This window comes from Nicotiana tabacum, chromosome 23 (assembly GCF_000715075.1).
Source record: "Nicotiana tabacum cultivar K326 chromosome 23, ASM71507v2, whole genome shotgun sequence".
NCBI classification, from domain to species: domain Eukaryota; kingdom Viridiplantae; phylum Streptophyta; class Magnoliopsida; order Solanales; family Solanaceae; genus Nicotiana; species Nicotiana tabacum.
This window is the reverse complement of record NC_134102.1, coordinates 33,583,999-33,598,835: the sequence shown is the minus strand read 5'-3', so window position 1 is coordinate 33,598,835 and position 14,837 is coordinate 33,583,999. Positions and strand designations below refer to the sequence as shown.

The 14,837-nt window shown below is 35.9% G+C and overlaps 1 protein-coding gene and 1 long non-coding RNA gene across 6 annotated transcripts; one reads left to right on the top strand and one right to left on the bottom strand.

Annotated features, from left to right (window-relative positions):
- Nucleotides 1-1,347: 1,347 nt before the first annotated feature.
- Nucleotides 1,348-10,418, bottom strand: LOC107804064 (polygalacturonate 4-alpha-galacturonosyltransferase-like). 5 transcript variants are annotated; one of them, XR_012705868.1, is made up of 12 exons: nt 10,219-10,418; nt 9,977-10,073; nt 4,933-4,967; nt 4,759-4,818; nt 4,522-4,659; nt 4,333-4,408; nt 4,205-4,251; nt 3,631-3,965; nt 3,173-3,530; nt 2,302-2,889; nt 1,659-2,020; nt 1,348-1,579 (listed from the first exon to the last, which is right to left on the bottom strand). XR_012705868.1 is itself a non-coding variant. In XM_016627884.2 (11 exons), exons 2-11 carry the CDS (start codon nt 10,068-10,070, stop codon nt 1,745-1,747), a joined length of 2,007 nt encoding a protein of 668 aa, XP_016483370.1. In that variant the 5' UTR covers nt 10,071-10,073; nt 10,219-10,418; the 3' UTR covers nt 1,348-1,744. The 5 variants fall into 5 exon arrangements, 3 of the variants coding, with proteins under 3 accessions (XP_016483370.1, XP_075102202.1, XP_075102201.1); XR_012705867.1 differs by having other exon boundaries at nt 10,187-10,375; XM_016627884.2 differs by having other exon boundaries at nt 1,348-2,020.
- Nucleotides 10,419-11,359: 941 nt separating this feature from the next.
- LOC107804063 (uncharacterized) lies at nt 11,360-11,947 on the top strand. The gene is made up of 2 exons (XR_001652164.2): nt 11,360-11,681; nt 11,777-11,947. It is a non-coding gene; the product is annotated as an uncharacterized LOC107804063 (long non-coding RNA).
- Nucleotides 11,948-14,837: the final 2,890 nt, after the last annotated feature.

Genomic DNA, 14,837 nt, shown 5'->3' with positions numbered 1-14,837 from the left:
TTGATTTTAATTATTTATTAGTTTGTAATCATTTTATAATTTCAAAGGCCAAGCAAAATTTAATGCTTTATTATTTTTAAACATAGTATATAAATATATTTTCCACATATAAATTTATTCAGTACGGTTCGGTATTTTTTCGATTTATTTTCATAAAATAAAAAACCTACCATAATTATCGGTACAGTTATAGATTTATATAAAAACCTACGATTTTATTAAAAGAAACTTAAAAATCAGTTTGATGCGGTACGGTTCAGTCGGTTTAGTCGGTTTTTAAATATCCATTGACACCCCTAGTCTTAGATAGGGATGTACATAGGTCGAGTTGGTTCGAATTTTTTAATTACCAAACCAAACCAATAGAGTCGGATTTTTAAATTTATAAACCAAACAAAACCAACAAAGTCGATTTTTTAATCTCGATTTTTCTCGGATTTTTCGGGTTTTCGGGTTTTTTCCGGTAAAGTCTTCATAGCATAAAATATGTAACCTGTGCTCCAAATATTTCTTAAGTCCTAGTAATATACAACTATATAATTTATTTTTCAAGAAACTAATAGAATAATATGAGATAAGTCATAGCATTATACTAAAATATTCAATAACAAAGATAAAATAATAAAATTACATAAATTAAATATTGCTAATTAATAAACCATAATGAAAATTAACATAATCTAAAAATACTATATAGGTCATGTTAAAATAAGTATAGCTAATAAGTATAAATATTAATTACATAACTAAGCACTCAAGAAAAAGATAAACTAAGTTATGCATTTTCATTATAAACCAATGTAAAACTAAAATAATTATCCAACAACATCGTTATTCCTAGTATTGAATTAAATTCCTTTTATTAGAATTAGTATTGATTTGAACTTTGTTTAAGTTACTACATTTATGGCCTTTAAAATTTATTTATCATTCAAGAATGTTAAGTCTAAACTTGAAATAATACGTTAAAAGATAAAACTGTGAAAAAGTTTAAGAAATATTTATAAATTACATTACAATAAATATTTATATGTATAAAATATTTTTAAAAATTATATAAATGTACTATCGGGTTGGTTTGGTTTCGGTTTGACTTTTTTTAATTAAAACCAAACCAAACCAATTATGGTCGGATTTTATTTTCCAATACCAAACCACATCGGATTTTTTTTTCCGGTTTGACTCGAATTATGAATTTGGTGGTATTTATCGGTTTTCTTTGTACACCCCTAGTCTTAGATACGCAGCATTACCTTGCATTTCTGTAAGATGTTGTTTCCGCGACGAACCTGTAACCTCCTGGTCACATAGTGGCACCTTTTATCCTTGCGCCAAGGCTACTCTTCAGGATCGTGAAACATAAGAAGAAACTACATTCCTTCAACTCTAGAAACGCAAAATACAGCGTCATCTAAGTGGCTAAGCTTGCAAGAACCACTTCGATTTAATTCAAACAATATGCTAGTTAGTGCTCAAAGAATACACTGAGTCAGAATATTACAAACTCTACTTCACCCTAATCATACATCTCCATGCAGAAAGGATTGGTTGCTGGTGAAAAAGGCAGCAGACATCAGAACTGAAAAACAAATACGAGTGAATCAGGCGAAGAATAAAGAATCAGGGGGGTAGTTTCACAATGGAGACAAGAACATAACTGTATATGGAGCTCTTCTGTCAAGACGGTCATAGAAATGTGACCATGCAGAGCAGACCAAACTGCACTTTTAAATTCATCACTCATTCATTCACCTAGTTTGCAGCTGTGAATGTATGGATGATCAAACTTAATATATTTGGCCCAGTATGACCTGTACTTTGTCATTGCCAACTCTAGCCATGGTTTCATGTTCCCATTGTAGTGTATCACAGCTGCATTCTCAATTTCTGACCTATCGATACTTGGGCTGTAACCCAAACCTAGAACATGCCATGACTTATCCAGCGGATGTGTAAGCCCGTAAAATGTCATTAGCCCTGGAGGCAGTGTCCCTAGCTTCCAGAGGACCCTGTCTTCATTCTAATGCAAATGCAGAAAAGAAACAATCAACTTAGTACGATCCCTTGAAAATTAAGATTCTTCTGTAAGTGTGGGGTATTGGGAGAGAAGCATACTACCAAATTTCACTTCAAGTAATCAATCTCAATATTGGTGTAAAGGAACATATGATATATGCTATAATCAAACATCCTGAGCCGAAGTAAAATAAGCTTCACATAATGAAACTCAGTGTAGAGGTACCAAAACAGTATGGAAAAATTAAATATTTTTGGCAGAAAGGAACGCATAAGATGTCTCACCATGTTTTGCCACTTGTGATATATACCAGTTATATCTCTCTTCTTCCACTCCTTCAGATCAAAAATGTTCATCCCATATGCCCAACCGCAAGCATTTGGATCAAAGTTTTTGGCAATATGAGGATTTGAGAAATTTAGATACTTGTCAAAACGGTGAAAACTCTGACCGCATGTTTCAACAGCACCATTTACTTTCTCATGAAGATTTACAGACCATAGTCCCGTCAAGTCTTGCTGAACAACAATATCATCATCAAGAAAAAGGATTTTATCTAATTTGGGATAAATCTGAGGGAGATAAAATCTGAGGTGATTGAGCATTGAAAGATATTTGGGGTTCCGGTACTTCAAATTAGAAGAACCAGCTGATAGCGTGGTGGAATGTGCACCCTTGAAATAGTACTCCTTCATAGCAGCAGACTCTAGCTGCCGTAGGACAGGACAGTATGAAGAATTAAGCCACTTGAACTCGTCGACATTTTCAACATGGATTGTAGCTTTTCCAGGAGGGTTCAGCAAGAACCACATATTCATAGCTCCAAAATTCAACTTATCAGTGACAAGATGAAATACATGTTTTGCTGGTTCCTGCAAAACAAAAAGTGGTATTTTCAATAACCCAAAAATAGCTTCTAAAATGTAGCCAACATGTTTTCTGGTGATGTAACTATCAGAAACATACAAGATACTTAACTATATATATGTATAAAAGACTTATCATGCATTTTTGAAATGTTTATAATTGTTACCAAGGATTTGAACATCATTAATTGATATCAAAGAAAGTAGAAAGTCTGTCACGCATCCATAGTAAAGACAAAAAACTGCAATGTGGATAATGGCCTGGATAATCCCAAAGAAAATTCCTTACCTTAGCATTCATGATAGTTGAGTTGACAACTACTGAAGCGGCCAAAACATTGTCAGAGAATAGGGCATAATGGAAAAGACTAGGATTTTCCAGATTCTCACGTCTAGGGAACTTTCTTTTTTCAGGAGGGAGGAGGTAATAATCAATAGTCAGACGCATGGATAAGCAGTGGATACCATTTGGAATGGTTTTTGCAGCTAATTGGCTCAAAAAAGTGCTCTGCCTCTTCAAACTTCTAACTTGCTCATCGGCAGATTGCAGCGTTGCTCTCAGCTTCCCCGTGACAAGCTTGCAGTCATAGAGCTGCTCTTTAGCTTTTGAAAGCACTTGGCCCATTGATTTAATCTTCTCATGTGCACTATTTGAACACAGGAACATGAATGAGTTAATCTTTCCTTTACAAAACAGGGACAAATGAACAATGGCCAAGTATCTAAAGGTCAACAAGAATGTGCTACCTGTGAGTTAGATCAGCATCAGATGTTGCTTCACCTAATGCATGCTGACTTTCTTTAAGCTGATTCTGTAACTCTTGAGCCAAGCCAATCTTTTTCTTCATTGTTGCAATGCTTATATACACCCTTGCCATAACCATTTGGTCTCGCATCAAGCGTACCTTTGAATCAGTATTCTCATTTTCATTCTCTTTCCTCCATATGCTATACTTTCCCAGCACAGCAGAGTCAACTGACTTAGAGCGTTCAAGGGCAGCATTTTCAAGCTTCACAGTTACCTCATCATCTTGTTTCACTAAAGCAGCATCATGCTTTTCGCGTCTCCTCTCTCTCAGTTGCTGCATAGCACTTGAAAAGTTATAATAGCACAACCAGATGAGGCATACAAAGGTAGGGGGGAGCGTAGGAGAGAGACAGAGAGTGAATTGAAACTGAATATTTCAAATCCTCTCTCTCTCTCTCTCTCTCTCTCTCTCTCTCTCTCTCTCCTCTCTCTCTCTCTCTCTCTCTCTCTCTCTCTCTCTCTCAAGTGCAACAAAAGTAAATGCAAGTATAAAGCGGCCGATAATGATAGTACCCTTCTGGCCAAAATAGCAGGTGCATCCAAAAACTGAGAACGATCATCTGCTTGGAAAAAAGTATATCTAATTATTCATATATTTGTGAGGCACTCAAAAGTTGCCAAGATCTGAACAAACTATTTACCATCTACAAGATCATCCTGTTTGCCTCTGGAGATCTCCGTTTTGACATATGCAGCTATCTGATTTGGCTCATTTCCCTGTGCTACATACAACACGATAATAAATCAGCATATTGCAAGTTAGATTATTTTTCAGCAATAACTAATGGGAATAAACAATATCCAAACTTGAGTCTGACACTCATTCCGACCTCTACATTATTAGTATGGCTCTTGGCCAAGCTTTCTTCACCGACAGATTGCCAGAATGCAGACAAATTCTTCTTTCTGAATGAGTCAAGACTGAAAGGTCCTAAATCATCTGCACTGGCTTTGATGACATCAAACACCTAAAAATATGCTCAATTACTGAGAGTTGGAAACTATTCTATTCTAGAAGGAGACCAAAAGGAGTGCTCAATTACAAAAATCAACATTAGAAAACTTGCCTTTGTTGTCAACAAAGGTTTAATATGTTGCAAAGCAAGCCTCTCTCTCCAGTCTAACTCCTGCACCAGAACGAAATTCTTCTTTTGATGATGACAGCGGGACGAAATTCTTACTCAACTACAATCAGCAACTTGGATCCTAATGCACAGTTAATACATAACAAAGCTGGATACCTGCTTACTTGAAGTGGTTGAAAAATCATTATGATCTGTAAAAGGAACAGAAAGTTGGGTTATTACAAATTATGCAACCATAGGAAGGATATTGTAAGTGAGACAATTAAATACAATTTATGTATGTATGTATGTATGTGTGTGAGAGTTAACAAATACATCACTAAGTGTTTTGGCATACAAAGATTCCACTCAATACCCACTCTGAACCACCACTAAAGGCACAATTATCTTTTTCACTATGAGATGTGCTCTGACAACAGTAAAGTGGTGCCGGTCAGTGTTTTAAAAGGCGTTTTCGGGGCGAGCCCCGGGCCGAGGCTTGCCAAAAATGCCCCGAGGGAATGGTGGAGGACGATACGCCCAGCAATTCGGGCGTACGCCCGGGCGTTGAGGTGCATTTTAATAGTGAGGCGTAAGCCTAAGAGACTTTTTCAAATTAATATAAAATTTACTAAATAAGTCTTTAATATAATAACCAAATTCTCAAAAGTCAGCTTGTAATTACTCAAAAGTTTTAAAAAGGAACTGAAACATTAAATTTAAAAGTCAAGACAATTTTTTTATTGCTAGAAGCCCTAATTTATGGTCTTTCCTAATTCTTTATCTTGTCCGCTAGTCTGCTACTATTTTTCAAAAGCAACGAACAATAAATTATTTTTTTTTGGAAACACAAAGTAAACTCGTTCTCTTCCATAGCAGCAAGTTCAAAGTTCAAATTGCAGGTTAGTCATCCTTTCTAGATTATTTTAACTAGTGTTTTGTGGGGATGGAGCACATCTATATATATTTTTCACTTATTTATAGTTTTTAAAATTTTTATGCAATTTACCTATTTAGAAATATTTACTGTAATTATATTACTTTATGAAATATTAAAAATTGAATATTGATAGGGCTTACGCTCCGTGCCTCGGGGCTTACACTGAGGCATATGTGAAACGCCTCGCCATACGCCCACGCCTTTTAGAACACTGGTGCCAGTTACTCAAATAATGGTTTGAAAAGTGAAAATCGCAAACAAAATAAAAAATGACAAGGTCCATGCGGCTTGAACCGTAAGTGTTAAATGAAGCTTACATTTTTTTGGAGTGAATCGCATAATCTGGGAAAAATAAAAAATACCCAAACATATATGAATTTAGTACTATAATAAAATTACGATTATTATAAAAAAATTCACCATCAAATGTACAATAATGCTGATATTAATCCAACTCCTCAAAGTTGAGATTCAGGGAACCAGCTACTTCTTGTTTGAATCACTTTGCACGTCATTGTTTGAACTTTGAAGCACATACTTCTTCAAAGTGCATGGCTTCACTCACAAAGGGATAATCCCTTGCTTCGCAATGTTTCATCGCTTTAAGCGATGCTTTTAATAACACTGCTCAAACGTCGAACCGAGTTACTGCTTCCATTCCAAAACTAAAAATTTACCTACCTTCTGCTCAAGAACCCAATTAATTAAGTTAATATATTCTTATTATTTTGGGAGCATTTGACATGGTGGAAAATGTTGTTCCACAAAAATTATTATCCCTTGAAAAAATCTTATCTTGAAAAATTATATTCGTGATATATGGTAATCATATAAGGTGTATCTGGTTCCCTTACCTTACATTCGTTATAAAAAGAAAGGTGTATCCAGTCCCAACTCCGATAAAGAAGGTCGCGGTAAGGTGATGGTCGTAGTCTAACTTTGAGGAATCTACCAAGTATTGATTTTGTTGGGACATGCCTACCTAGACACACTACATCAGCACCCAGGTGCCGTGTTAGATGAGCAAGGAGTTTCGTAACAGCATAACCTAAGTGTGAGGGAGTATTGATATGGATTTGAATAAAGTGAACTGAACACATAGTTCATATCAACAAAATCCCAAATAATTTTAGATTAAGACATAATTGATTATTTTGATTGTTGGAGAGAAGAAGACAACTGTTGTAGCGTGCTTCCAATTCATTGTATAGTGAAAATCAGACAAATCGACCTTTGACAGTCGGTTAAAAGCGTATTTTGCATCTTTCTATATTGTTCAAACCACTTTACTCTTTCTTTTCTTTTCTTTTTTGTCCCTTCTCTGATCAGGGTACTTGGATTTGGAACCAAAGGAGATGAACACAAAGGAAAGAACACCTGAAAAGAAATTCTATCCAAGAATTCACAAAAATCATTATGATCCTTTATGGAGAATTCTCAAGTCCATTTCACCTTTAGTCAAACTAAAGCATACTACTCCCTCTGTCCTAAATTCATTTTTTTCTTCTTCTTCTTCTTTTTTTCCTTTTTTTTTAAAATTTTAAATTTTCGATATCCAAAAGTTTTTCAGCCCTTCTACGGGGGCAGCATCTCCCAACATTGTTCATTTAACTTTTAATATTATACTATAGAATTCATTAACCGACTCTAACTAGTTTGAATTGGAAATTGATTGAGTGATTGATCGTGCGTTGCTTGCACTCTCTGTCAGATATGATCATTTCTCATCTATTCTAATCTTATATAATTGTACATCCATCTTGCATTCATCTTTTTTCAACACTAGTCTTGTAAATAGACAATTTGTCCCAACATTTACCCTTATATGATATTTGTTGATCTAACACTCATTGTATAGACTTACCTTTCTTTTGCTAACTTCCTATCACCAAGTACTCCAGTATCGCTCCTACATATCAGCTATCCAATTTTAATTCTACATGTTACGCCTTCATCTATTATGCTATTCTCCTATAAGATATTTGAATTGTAAATACCATAATCTCATCTAATCTCACTTCAATTTCACTCTTTTTAGTTCTTACAAGGGCTAAACATGCAATAGTATGCATTATGTCTACTTCAACTAATCCAGAAACTTAATGCATTATACTGGATTTTCCTATGAATGTTAAAGTAAACCGAAAACTCTGCATCATGAACCGCTCATCCCTTTGCTTCTTTATTTCAATAGAGTGTTCACTTATCCCAAAAAAGGGGCATATCAGCTAAATCCGTATGGAGAGCTAAAAAACAGCTTTTGACATACACATGTAATGTTTTTCTATTTTTTCCCTAATGCTCATCATAAACAAGTAGGTGTTAATATAACCCAGCTCTATGAAGTCAAGAAATCAAAGGAGCAGCATAATAAGCAAAATCAAATTCTACTAATTCGTCTATCAAGTATAAAAAAAAGGTAATAAGGCCAAAAGCGAATGTTATTGTCACATAGACACTTCCACAATTTTAACATCTTAGATATAATGAGGTGGACGTGGAAGTGAGGCTTGATATACAAGTCATTCCCAAGAGAAAATTTCAAGTATCTTGGGTCGGTAATCCAAGATAATGGGAAGATCGACAATGATGTCACACATCGTATTGGGGCAGGATGGATGAAATGGAGGCTCGCATCCGGTGTCTTGTGCAATAAGAATGTACCGCTAATACATAAGGGTAAGTTCTACAGAGTGGTTGTTAGACTGAGTATGTTGTATGGTGCAGAGTGTTAGCCAGTCAAGAACCTCATGTCCAAAAGATGAAAGTAGCGGAAATAAAAATGTTGAGTCGGATGTGTGGGGCTGTGGGCATACTAGGAGGGATAAGATTATGAATGAAGAAATTCGATATAAGGTGGGAGTGGCCTCCGTGGTGGACCAAATGCTGGAAACAAGACTGAGATGGTTCGGGTACGTGAAGAGAAGATGCATAGATGCCCCAGTAAGGAGGTGTGAGAGGTTAGACATGGTGGGTCTAAGGAGAGACAGAGTTAAGCCTAAGAAGTATTAAAAGAGGTGATTAGGTAGGACATGGCTCATCTTCAGCTTACAGAGAACATGATCCTTGATAGGAAGGTGTGGAGGTCGAGAATTAGAATAGAAAGTTAGTAGAATAATATATATTGTCTGTTTTGGGTCAAGCACACACGATTTTCTCCAAAAAAACTCACACCATTAAGAGTATCATTACACTTTATATATTACTTTTTTTTCTTATCAACTTTCAATATGAAACTTTGTTCGCACACCCAATAATTTCTCCTTGAATTAAGTTGCATATGATCCATCACTATGATTCTTGGGCTTATCTGGAGATTCACAGAGTACAACCCATATCATCCGAGTACTTATGGCCACCAAAGCACACAATCTTCTTTTTTGTGTGTGCGTCCCAAGCTAAAGGTAAAAGTAGTAAATCGGCCCATAGACGGGCAAATCATAAGCTGGGCTTCATGCTAACACTCAGGCATCTCTATACTCGTTACACCGAACAATTGGCTCGATACAATTTGATGAGCTAAACCAGCCTAAATACATTCTTAACATGAGTGATACTGTCCTTTTTTATCCAATCCCGCACGATTTTCTCCAAAAGCTCCATACTATTAGTAGTATCACTACACCTTATATGTTTTTTTCAATCAACTTCCGATGGAAACTTTGTTTGCACACCCAAAAATATAATAGTAAGGAAACTTTATCGATAGTTTGTATACTTGAGCAACAATGTATTTTTGGTACTCCATATGATATTTTTCAATTAAGGAATTGAGGAGTGTGTCACTGTGAAGAACTTTATAGACTCGTTATCCACATTTAGCTCTACTCCATACATCATCCAGTTAAAATTAAGCCCCGGGCCTTTGGTCTAGTGGTAAAACTGCAGCGCGTAATATGTGGGTTTGGCGCACGTACGTATTCAAATCCTGCCGTAGACAAAAGCATGGTGTTTAAGTAGAGAAGGGTAGAGGGGCGGGCCATTATCCGATGAGTTTCGAACCTTGCTCCACTAGCCCTAGGGAATTTCTCAGTTATCAAAAAAATACTATCCAACTAAAATGAAAAAATTAAGTTAATCTCACCAAATTCAAATCAATACACTCCATGAAAAGAGTTTAAAACACTTTGGGCCTCAACAAGTTCACAAATCTGAATGATAACATTCAAACCCAATGTTGAGTACTAACATCACTACAAAAATTGAAGATAAACGAAAACCACAAGTTAAGATTTATCCATTGGAACAACTAGCCCAGCAATGTGAAAAATATACACTAACCAATTGAAGTAGAGCTGTACAGGCCCAGATATGAACAGAACACGAGAACCACAATAGGGTAGCCTACACCAGATAATCCCCTCTTCAATGCCATATCCTGTTCACAAAAAACGAACAAAAAATAAGAATCTCAGATGCAAAATGTGACCCAGATTAGATTATGTACAAAGAAAGTTAAATATAGAGAAAAATGTTACATAGGAATATTACAGAGAGTTCTCCTGCTAGAAGAAGTTCATTACCCAAAAGAGAAAAACAGGAATCTGAAAATGTGTGGGTGCGTTAAATAACAATGTAATTATAGGATTGTGCCCGGATGAAAGGAAAGGAGTGAAAGCGAATCTAAGAAATTGAGTGAGAGAAAATAGAAAGATCTTTTCATCTCTTTCCTTGCATTTCAAATATTTTGTTTTTCTGGTTAAGAAGTTTTAATTGTAAATGTGGTACGACGTCGTTTGTTGGCCGACCTGTATAGCGATGATAATGGGGCGGTGTCGGGTGCGGGGCGGGTTTGAGATCATGCGGGTGCGTGGCAGGTGCATATGAATGCGGGGCGGGATGGGTTTGAACATTCTTTTAAAAACTAAGAATAGTTGCGGGTTGATAATCATGTGAGGCGGGTTCTCAGTTTCAAACAAATTTGCATTTATTCTTATACTTATCCCTAAAAAGAGATTTTGAATGTTTAATATTTTAAGTTGCGGGTTGATAATCATGTGAGGCGGGTTCTCAGTTTCAAACAAATTTACATTTATTCTTATACTTATCCCTAAAAAGAGATTTTGGATTTTTAATATATTAAGGCCGTGGCTATTATTAACTGAAAAAATCTGATTCTTCCTTTCCTCTTTTCTTTTTTATTTTCTCATTCATGTTTTTTCTCCTTTTTATTTTTGGTATAAATCTGCTCATGTTAAATAAATTAACAATGAGAAGAAACAAAGTTAATCCAGTAGCCAGCTCTGGAAGTATGAATTTTTGTAAGACTAAATAAGTAATATATAATTAGCAGAGCCAAAAGAGAAGATTTGCTAACTGACTTAAATAAACAAAATTCAGTAAATTAAAGTTAAATAGAACAAAATAATTCAGACGAACGTGCTCACAAACGGAAGTTTTTCGTTAGGTGTGGCGGGTTCATGCGGGACGAGGTTGAAAAGAAAAAATTTTGCTATGCGGTGCGGGTTAAAGTTTTGCGGGTTAAACTTAAACCCGCACCGCAATTGCAAATCGCCTCGCCACATCCCACTATCATCTCGCTCACGTCAAAAAAGAATCAAATATATCTCTATACAAAAATAGTTTATATATAACCTTCGATATATTATTTGGTGACCTACTATTATAATATGGAATAAGTATACTCTTATTTTAGATCGACCCATCCCATTTTTTTTAATTCGATTCAATTCAGAAAAACCATTGCCCGACCCAAAGTCCATCCCGATTGCTTCTCTCTCTCTCTCCTCTTGTCCTCCTCTCTTCTCCATCACCTCACTGTTATGGCCATGGCCGAAATTTCCACCAGCGAACTCGCCGAAAATCATGGAGAATCTTCAGATTTGTCACCTCGCATCTTCTTTTACCCTTTCTCTATACCTACACATGTTTATACACCGATCTGGAGAAATATATACAAGAGGTCAAAGATCTAAAAGTTTTGGGTCTGGATTTTACTGCATCTGACCATGAATATATTTTTCCGGTGAGTCATTGCTCTATTGTTTCATATTTTCATTTTATTTATCAGATCCGGAGACGAAATAGATAGTTAAAACTCCGACCATCCATTTTTTGCAGCTCCGGCGAACCTCCGACGACTTCTGACCCTACACTGCTGCCTCGTCCTTTGTTTCTTATGTTTGTCACTAACAAGTGAACTTGCACAATTAGGGAGAAATTTTTTACTTCGTACACTGATCACCTTCATTTTTTTTCCACTGAATGAAAATGGCTCTTTTAAGATTGGGATGTGATGTTCTTCCTTATGAAGCTCCTTTTATTTCTTTGATTTTTTATTTAAGGGATCTTTCTGATTATGTTATTTTTTTGTGTGAATTCTGAGGTATCAATAGGTAAATGCTTAGCAGATTCTGATGCTCTAGGTTAAAGGCAGAAAAGTTGTTATCTATACTGCCATAAATCCAAGTCCATAGATTTTAGATGGTTGAATAAGATATATTTAAGGAAGCAAACTAGTATGAGTTCTACCAGTTTTGGCCTTTTGCAGTGTGTTGTTTGAACTACATGACTGGACTTTTGATTATTGGTCGGGCAGTGTTTTTCTTGAAACGGATGTGGTGCAGCCATGTGTCATTCCATCTAAAATACCGATATATTTATTTTATGTATAACAATAGCGTTTAGAATGACCAAATAATATAACGAAGAATATGTTTAAATTATTTTTAATAGTACAAGAATATATCTGACCATTTTTCGTGCTCACGTTAATTACTTAGGGAATGAAATAGATTCATGTATCATAAATCAAAACTATTGGATTAATCAGAAGAAAATAATATACACACCCTATGAAACGAGAGTAATTTCTTATTTTAATAATCATAATGTTTGGGTCAATTTGTATTTATCTATCAAATAGTTATCAGATACCTATTATCTCTCGTTAGCAAAGATATTGAGTAGTTTTGTCAATCAAAATTTACATAGATAAAAAAATATTACCTAAATATTCTATCTCTATATGAATTTGAACACAAATCTCTATTGTTTTCAACTTCATCGATGAGTTAATAAATAATGTAAAAAATTAGTAAGTCATGTTACATGAAATCATTCTTTAATCTTTCAAGATACCACATTTCTGGTATAATCATAATTTAATCTAGCGAATCAATAATTCTTGACTCAATGAAGAAGTTGTTAAATGTAATAAACATACATATCATAATCATCGTCTTTTAACGAGCCTTTTCTACAAGAATACAAGTTGTTTAATATTTGAAATTGAAGAATTAAAAATTAGTCGATTTAGCGTTGATGGATGCCGTGAATGTTTGCCACAACCTTGCTTGTGTAAATTATTGTGCTATAAGCCAAACAATTAACTTGACTGCTTGGCACAAATCATGACAACGATAATCATGCGGTTACAATGTACTTTCATTATTTTGTGGGGTTTGACATGGACCCTTACTTACTTATTAAACTCAAAAGAAAAATACAAGGTGAAAGAAACGTTACCTTACTAATCCTAATGAGAATAATAGGACATACCTTACCTTTTACAAGACTAACTAAAATCAAATAATCCTATGATTATCCCAGAGTTCATAGCATACTTTAAGATGATATTGAATAAGATAATCCTAGTAAAGTGCAAAAGAATTAAAAACAGTGAAACAATTCAAGCTAATAACTAACTCAAAGTTCAGTCGCTCCTCCAAGTCTTCAATAATGCCATCACCGAGCAGGTAATTATCAACTGCAAAATTAGCTCAAAAGTCAGCTAACACATTGCCTTCCCTATGAGAATGTGAAGTTTTGAATTGAAACCCATTACCGGAGGCTCAAATACAACAACAACAAACTCAGTATAATCTCACAGGTGGAGTATGGGGAGAATAGTATGTACGCAGATCTTACCCCTACCTGGAGAGGTAGAGAGGTTGTTTCCGATAGACCCTCGGCTCAAGAAAAGATGGCAAGGAAGAAAAGGGAAGAAGAAGAAGAAGAAAGAGGGGGAAGAAAGAAAGAATAGGGAGACAAAAGACAATAAGGAAAAAAGGGGAGAAAAAGTGTATCAAATAGTAATAAACATGGAGCAATAATTTCCAGTAAAAGGGGAGAAAACGTAGCCTCAAATAGTAACAGTCAGGGAGCAACAATTTCCAGTAGTAGTTTTCAAAAAACAGTGGACGTGGTAGCTAAGTACTAGATATACTAACAAACTAGAAGAAAGTATCTTTCAACCAGTAACAAGAATATTACTAGTACTACTAGTAAACCTAGGAGAAACTCACAACTACCTGTCAACCCACCACCTTAATCCTCGACCTCCACACCTTCCTATCGCTAGTCATGTCCTCGGTTAGGTGAAGCACCGACATGTCCTGCCTAATCACATCTCCCCAATACTTCTTTGGCCTACCCATGCTCTTCCTCAAGCCCGCCATGTTCAATCTCTCATACCTCCTGACTGGGCCATCTATGTCTCTCCTCCTCAGATGCCCAAACCATCATAGCCTCAATTCCCGCAACTTGTCTTTCATAGATACCACTTCCACCTTGTCTCTAATAACTTCATTCCTAATTTTGTCTTTCCTGGTATGTCCACACATCCATCTCAACATCCTCATTTTAGCTACGCTCATCTTATGGACATGTGACTTCTTGACGGGCCAACACTTAGCTCCATACAACATAGCCGGTCTAACTACCACCCTGTAGAATTTGCCATTAAGTCTAGGCGGCACATTCTTGTCGCATAAAACCCTCGAAGCTAGCCTCCATCTCATCCAACCCGCTCCAATGTGGTGAGTAACATCCTCGTCAATCTCCCTGTCGCCTTGGATTATAGACCTAAGATACTTAAAACTATCTCTTTTCGGAATGACTTGAGTATCTATTTTTACTTCCACTTCTTCTTCATGCCTCTCATCACTGAACTTGCACTCTAAGTATTCAGCTTTCAACTTGAAACCTTTGGACTCCAGCGCCTGTCTCCAAACTTCCAACCTAGCGTTTACACCCCCTCATGTCTCGTCAATCAGTACTATGTCATCAGTAAATAACATACACCATGGCACCCTCTCTTATAAGTGTCGCGTCAGCACATCCAACAATAGGGAAAACAAACGCGGGTTAAGGGCTGATCCCTCATGCAACCCCATATCCA

Coding starts and splice junctions, on each gene's coding strand:
- LOC107804064 (XM_016627884.2), bottom strand. CDS start 10,070: ATGGCATTGAAGAGGGGATTATCTGGTGTAGGCTACCCTATTGTGGTT. Junction 4,968..9,976: donor GTACAGCTCTACTTCAATTG/GTTAGTGTATAT, acceptor TTCCTTTTACAG/ATCATAATGATTTTTCAACC. Junction 4,252..4,332: donor ACAGGATGATCTTGTAGATG/GTAAATAGTTTG, acceptor TTTTCCAAGCAG/ATGATCGTTCTCAGTTTTTG.